This window comes from Grampus griseus (genome assembly GCF_964374135.1).
Source record: "Grampus griseus genome assembly, chromosome: 1".
Classification (NCBI taxonomy): domain Eukaryota; kingdom Metazoa; phylum Chordata; class Mammalia; order Artiodactyla; family Delphinidae; genus Grampus; species Grampus griseus.
Window position 1 is genome coordinate 68,652,599 of NC_139017.1, and position 6,966 is coordinate 68,659,564.

The following is a 6,966-nucleotide window of genomic DNA, read 5'->3' on the forward strand; positions in this document are numbered from 1 at the left end:
TTTCTAAATCCACAGGGGCCTATATTTTTGATGGTGCAGGAGGCTTGAGGCAGAAGCCTGTTAGGGATGATGGCTGTACCTGCAGCCCAACACTCCCAAGTCAGAGCGGTGCTCCCGAGGCCTGGGGCAGCAGCAGGGGGTGGGGTAGCCGTGTGATCTCAGAGCCACACTGATGGCCCCGTAAGCCAAGTGCCTCGATTCTGGAGAACACAAGATGCTGTTATGCAATTTCTAATTACAACGAACTCTCTTCTTTCTGTTCCCAAGAGGGAAGGCAGTTTATACTCAAACACAGACCTAAGTTTGAACCCTGTTCTAGCTATGTAACTTTGGGTGTTATTTAAACTCTCTGGGCCTCAGTTTACTCATCTGTGCACTGGTCATTATAAGAAGACCTTGTTCATAGGGTTGAAGACTCGATGAGGTAATGCCTATAAAGCGCTTGGCACAGTTCCTGGCATGCATTAAGGGCTCAAACAACAACAACACAACCAGAAAGGACGTTAAGGTGTTTAGTAAGTCCTCTGACATAAAAAGACATTTTCGAGGGTTCGATGCCAGTCACATGTGCCTCAAGATTGTCAGGCTGGGTGAGGACATCCACGTACTCTGAATTAGATACTAGTGGATGTGACAGACGTGCCCTAAGGAATCAGCTTTACTACGTTGGCCTTCAATGCTTGGGCGGCATTTTAAACAGCAGCCCGTAACTCAGGTGCTGCCGGCTTCAGGGTCAGATGCAGCGCTGTTCTTTGGCTTCCTAAGATGATGAAGAGAATGGATGGCGGAGGCTGTGCTGATAAAATGGCCCTCGAGGTAAAGCTCTGATCGTGAAGACAGACCCCCGTGTAACTGGAACTAGGGGGAGGTCTTGGCAGGTGCGACGTCTGGTGGAAGGAGAATGAGTCTGGAGTCACCACTTGGGTTTGATCCCAGCTCCTTTACTACAAGCGTGTGAAGCTCCTACACTGCAAGTGTGAGGTGTTGGGCAAGTTACTGGTCTCTAAACCTCAGTCCCTTCATCTGCACAAAGGGGAAAATACTTGACTTGCAGAGTGACTCTAAGGATAAACTGATACAGTGCAATGTATGTAAAACACCTGCTATATGGTAGGCACTTCATAAATGATGATATAAGCAAGCAAAGTACAGTCACAGCAAAGCATGAAATGCATTAGTGGTAACTGATATTGTTTTGTGACAAAGCGATCCTGTGAGACCAAATTAGTTTCTTAGAAAGAATGGCAAGATACAGACAGCAGGTTTGATGTGAAACTTGGCAGCTGAGGGCAGTTCATTCTGGGAAATGGCTTATGGTTTGGATCAAATCCCTGCCCCAGGTGACATGTTCATCACTGCCCTGGGAAGACCTGATCTGGGGGATCATGGGGGACAGATGGAGAGGGTCTGTATGAGGACCAGACCTCTTAGCCAGTGACGAGCCGCCCTATAAGGGTGATGACAAAGCACAGCTCCAAGAGAGGTGCGAGGAGCCGCAGGGAGTGCGCAGGATGTAGCCCTATCTCTGCGGCGGGAAGCTGTGTGCTGGGACACGTGGCCCGGGAGGCAGTCACGGAGCTTGCAGCCCAGAGAGCAAGCGGACCCCAGTCCAGGCGTGCTGCCGCTGAAGTGGAGGTGGGGAGCCAGGCCAGGGAGGAATGGTCTCAAAGAAGGGCTCCTCCTATCCTGACTCCAGTTGCTTCTGCATCAGAACAGTTTTCTGGGAGAGGGACCCAAGAGGTGACGAGGGCAGAACCCAAGTGATAAGGGGGATGTTTTAAACACAGAAAAGCCTCTATTCAGCAGGGAACTCAGGTCACATGTCAGAGAATAAACATGAATGAAACTTTAAAAACACGGGGGTGGAAGCTGACATTACAGCTATGCCCACCAGCAACTCACTGAGAATAAAGCCCTCCTTCATGTAGAAAGTTAATGGTGTCTATCACCCTCTTGGAAACCCAGCCTGGGGAGAGGAGAGGGACTGGGGACAGGTACCAGACACTGCTTGAAAAGGTAACGGTGTGTGATGGGGTTCGATTGGCCCTTTCTCCCCTATGAGGATGTGTGCGTCCACAGGAGAAATCCCCACGTATGCTCCCACCTCTACTCCCATAGGAAATGAAAGCCTATGGTCGCATGTGGCGCTTGTTGGTCTGATGAAGTGGTTTTCAACTGGGGCCAATTTTGTCCTCCCAGGGGACGTCCGGCAATGTCCGGGAACACTTTTGGTTGTCACATTTTTTGGGGGGGTATGCTACTGGCATCTAATGGGTAGATGTCAGGGATCCTGCTAACTACCTTACGGAGCACAGAATGGCCCCCGCAGCAGAGCTACCCAGACCCTAGTGTCAGTAGTGCTGGCGTTGAGCAAGCCTGGTCTGATGCGATGCGGAGGTTCTTTGTCAATGGAAGCGGCTTGTTCCTCTCACCTGTCATCTCAGTGTGGGGTAGAATGGGGAAGGGTCACAGCTAGTCTGCAATCCCTCTTTGGTGGCCATATACAGAAGAGGGTGTGGTGCGAAGGCAAAAAATTGGGGGTGGGGTGGGAAAGAGCCCAAAGAGAGACTCAGGCTAACCTCTCAAGGTAGATGGAAGGCCAAGCGCAGAGTTTTTCATTTCAAGTCAACTCTTACTTATTTAAAAACCAATTTCCTGGGCTTCCCTGGTGGCACAGTGGTTGAGAGTCCGCCTACCGATGCAGGGGACACGGGTTCGTGCCCTGGTCCGGGAAGATCCCACATGCCGCGGAGTGGCTGGGCCCCTGAGCCATGGCCGCTGAGCCTGCGCGTCCGGAGCCTGTGCTCCGCAACGGGAGAGGTCACAACAGTGAGAGGCCCGCGTACCGCAAAAAAAAAACCAAACAAACCAATTTCCTTAAGCACATAATTGTATGTTTATTTCCCTGAGGAACTCTTGAGGCAGAGGAGACCTGCTGAAATTATGGGGATGGAGGCTGCACACAGGGTTTTAATGGAGTTAGAAAAATTTTTCCTCTCTTTTGAAAGAGGGTTGGGAGAAAGAGAAGGGCAGGTTCCTCTCCTGCAGGGCAGAGGATGTGGGGGGATGGAGTTAAGATAGGAATGGAGGCTCAGACAACGTGAGGAACGGTTGTGTGACCCCAGCGGGTTGGGATCAGAGACAGAACTCCGAGGTGCAGCTTCAAGCCTGCCTCTTCTCTCCCCGCATCCTGGTAACTGGAGGGAAGGGATCCAGGAAGTGGGCTGTTCATACCCTTCCTGCCCCACCACCTTCGCGTGTACACACAAACACGCGCACACACACACACACACAATCAAAATACTCCTTTGGAAGATGCTCTGGTTTGCATCAGGAAACAGAATGGGTCATGCTGTTGCGGGAGGAGTGGGTGGGTGGGCAGGGCAGAGGGGACTTTGATGAGCAGAGGGTAAGGGCTTCAGTGCTTCCCCTCTTCTGCTACTTCTCACTCCTCTGTTTTAGCCTGAATGCTTGGAACTGTAGGTTCTTCTCTTTGAGAGATGCCCTCACCTGGGTAAACTGGGTGGGGACCAAGGGAACAGAATGAAGGAACTGATTATCCAGATTCGACACACAGAGGAAAGGAGGCGGGGGCGGCGAGGGCACTTTACAGTCTTGCTCTCGCTGCTAGATTGGCAAGACTCTGGCTCATACTCCTTTTGTCTAAGAGGGTCGGAGGGGGGTTGAGTTGGGTGGGCGGCAGAGGAAGGAAGATGCAGTGAGGAGTGGGTGGCCTGGAGCTGGTAGTGGCCTGGGCTACAAAGGCTGGGGTCTGTAGGGGGACCCTTGCCTCCTCCCTCCATGTCTCCATTGGATGTGGAACGCATGTCTGCCATGGTACCTATTCTATGTGGTTGGACTCTGTCGGGCTCCCCGCCTCCAGAAGGCTGTGAATCATGTCCCCTTCAGCTGCAGGGCCTCTGCATCTAACAAAGCCTGGTATACAGGCACTCAGTACACATTTCATGATGAATTCCTACCTTATCCATCCTGGCCTGCCATTACAGAAGAGCGGACAGGAATTCAGGCAGGGGTTATAGCAAAAAGAGTCCACCTGGCTAGTCTAGCCCATTCATCCTATCTCTCGAAGCTGCAGGTGTGGTGGTGGTGCTGGTATCATGGCATCCAATGGGGAAGTGAAGGTAACATCTGAGAAACATGGCCAAGGTTCGAAGCCCTGAATGTCTTCATTTAATCATCAAATACCCTCTGCATACCTGCCCAGAGAGAATGGGTTCTGGCATTCCTCAGCCTCACGCTGTGGGGCAGCATAATGGGCTGGAGGTCACAGGTGAGCGGAGCAGCCTGAGGCTGGGGAAAGGCACCCAGCCCCTGGGAGATGGAGACAGTGATTATCTGTGAGCACAGCATCCAGGCCTTCTCTGTCGTAAGAGGGCTAAAGGGATGACACACGTGGGGCATGCGGGCCTGGACTGAGGGGCTGTGTCCACAGGGTCCCTCCTGGCCTGCGAGCATCAGAGACCTTGGGCTGCCAGGGATTTGTTTCCTTTTCATTGACCAGCTCCCCAGAAGACACATCAAATATTATTAGAGATCAGATACATAAGAGTTTCAGCATCTTTAAAAGGCTGAAAATGTGTGCTGTAGTCCTAGCCCATACTTCCACTTTCCAGAAGTGTAACCTTGCGCCTTTCTGAGCCTTGACCGCCTCATCCAAAGAAGGGATGGCCCTTCTGCCTTCCCTTTATTATGGGGCTATTGTGAGGCGCAAAAAAAGTCACAAAGTGTGGGAGCACTTTGTAAACTTAAAGTGCTATGCAATGTGAGCTGGTTCTTTATTTATTCAAGGCAGTGGCAGAGGGACACCCCACATTGGTGCTGCTCCAGCCATCCTCCTACCAGGACCTGCCTGCAGGGAAGGGCTACTTCTGTCTTTTGACCGCTGGAGGGCTTAGCACTTTGAGTTCACTTCCGCATCTCTGGCCCCATCTAATAGACAGGTCAGGGCCGTGGGGGGCCTGGCAGAAGAGTGCTGAGGTCCCTTATTTCCTTCGCTGGTAGAACTGGAAGACCGCCTTCTCTTGCTCATACGTCTCGATGGAGCCGGGTCGAAGGCGCCGGATCTCAGCGATGGCGTCCCCTGCAGCCAGGCCCCGCTCCTTCACCAGGTAACAAGCCAGCATGGTACCCGTGCGGCCAAAGCCCAGGGCACAGTGCACTCCCACCGCCTGCGAAGGGGGAGCTGGGTGGGGAGGAGCTCAACGCCCTCCCAGCACTCTCTTGACCCTCACTTGTAAAATACAACCAGGTTTTAAAGATGTAGGACAATGAAAAATATAAATATCTGGTTAAGAATTTATTTTATATTGCTTATATGTTGAAATGATATTTTGGAGTTACTGGGTTAAATTATATTATCAAGATGAATTTCTCCTGCTTCTTGTTTACCTTTTTAAAATGTGGCTCCATTACATTTGGACAGAACCTTGCTCTGGAGACTGCTCAGTACCCCCTGACTTCAACCCTCATCTCTCCCAAGTATGTTCACCCTTTCTCCTTCTCAACTCAACATCAGCTGGTTCTTCGTTGCCTTTCCTCGAGCCCAATTCACACTGCTGGGCCCTCTTCTTACTCCTCCCCCTTGCCCCCGCCCCGCCCCCCTCCCCCCGCCTCCGCCCCGCTTTGGCTTTCTGTTCTGGTTGAGATGGTCTCCTGGCCCCACCCTCTTCCTCCAGTCTTTCTCCCGGAACCCAGCTAAGTTATTCCTGGCCCCGCCCTCCCCAGCTCCGCGTGTCCCCGCTGACCCCTCCCAAGTCCCACCCTCCCGGGGCTAACCCCGCCCACTGACCTCTCCCCTGGCGTTGGCCTCGTCGACAATCTTCACGAAGCGGTCGATCTGCTCTGGGCCCGGCGAGCAGAAGTCTGGGATGCGCAGTCGGTGCAGGGTGAGGCCGGGGCAGCTGTCGCTGTGCGGGGGCCCGCGCTCCGTCAGTGACACCAGGTGCCGCACACCCTGGTCCAGCAGGAACTGGTAGTGGGCGGGGAGCCGGGGCAGGGCCAACCCCGCCAGCCGGCCGGGGAGCACCCACGAGAAGTTGGGGGGCTGCACGCCCATGGCTGACGGAGGGCACAGAACAGCGGGTCACCGGGGGCGAGGCCGGCCCGTCCCGCTCCGCCCCCGGGCCGGGTAACCTTCCACCTACCTAGCACTGGCGCCTCCTGGAGCCACGTGGTCTTCGGGACACATCCTGGGTGTCATCCTGCTCCGCCTCAGGGGATTGGCCGAGCCGCCTGGGGGCGGGGCTAGAACACCCAACTCCCGGCTCCTAGTGACCGTCGGAGCGTTCTGGTCCGGCCCCAAGCAGAACACTCGTTGATTGGTTGGATAGTCAATAATGGGCGGGATTACTGCAGCCGTGTGCACGGGGATTGGTGGACCACGCAAACAGCCAAGACAGAACACCTAGAAGGAATTAAAAATTCTTTTCTGTGGCTGAAGCAACCCCGGGTCGAGCTCTGCTGCTCCCTGGCGGTCGGTGGGAGTTATTGCATCACTGGCCAACTGCCCCTGCTGCCCAAGGGCCTGGCCTTGTCTTAACTTTCTTCACAATGGATGCCCAAGGGTTTAAGAGATGGCAAATCTACATACGGCTTGGGGGAGGAATCTTCTCTACAATAACTCTAAGTCATTATCAGTGACTTTTTGAACTCATCCAGTAAGTGGGAATCGCCACTGTACAGGGGACTATTCTTGTTTTTCCACTGCTGAAATTATTAAAAAAAACCCCAGTGTTTCTGCCATCTGGTGCCCTGAAATCGTACCCGGGAGAGTAATAATGTAATAATAATAACAACAACAAAAGCACCACCACCACCACCAATATAAGAATTAACAAATTGAGCATTTACTATGTGCCAGGTATTTTTCAAACTGATTTAATTGCCACAATAATCTTACGAGGTGGGTAATCTATTTAACTATCTTATAGATGAGAAAACTGAAGC

General features: G+C 52.8%; 1 protein-coding gene across 1 annotated transcript; it reads right to left on the reverse strand.

Annotated features, from left to right (window-relative positions):
• Window positions 1-4,606: 4,606 nt before the first annotated feature.
• DUSP23 (dual specificity phosphatase 23) lies at window positions 4,607-6,195 on the reverse strand. The gene is made up of 3 exons (XM_082672528.1): window positions 6,165-6,195; window positions 5,810-6,078; window positions 4,607-5,189 (listed from the first exon to the last, which is right to left on the reverse strand). The coding sequence occupies exons 2-3, from the start codon at window positions 6,074-6,076 to the stop codon at window positions 5,004-5,006; spliced, it is 453 nt and encodes a 150-aa protein (XP_082528654.1). The 5' UTR covers window positions 6,077-6,078; window positions 6,165-6,195; the 3' UTR covers window positions 4,607-5,003.
• Between the last annotated feature and the right edge of the window lie 771 nt (window positions 6,196-6,966).

Bases quoted from the DNA above. Each gene is read 5' to 3' on its own strand.
- DUSP23 (XM_082672528.1), bottom strand. From the start codon at position 6,076: ATGGGCGTGCAGCCCCCCAACTTCTCGTGGGTGCTCCCCGGCCGGCTG. The intron at 5,190-5,809 runs GTCAGTGGGCGG...CCCCCTTCGCAG, and splicing joins AGGCCAACGCCAGGGGAGAG to GCGGTGGGAGTGCACTGTGC.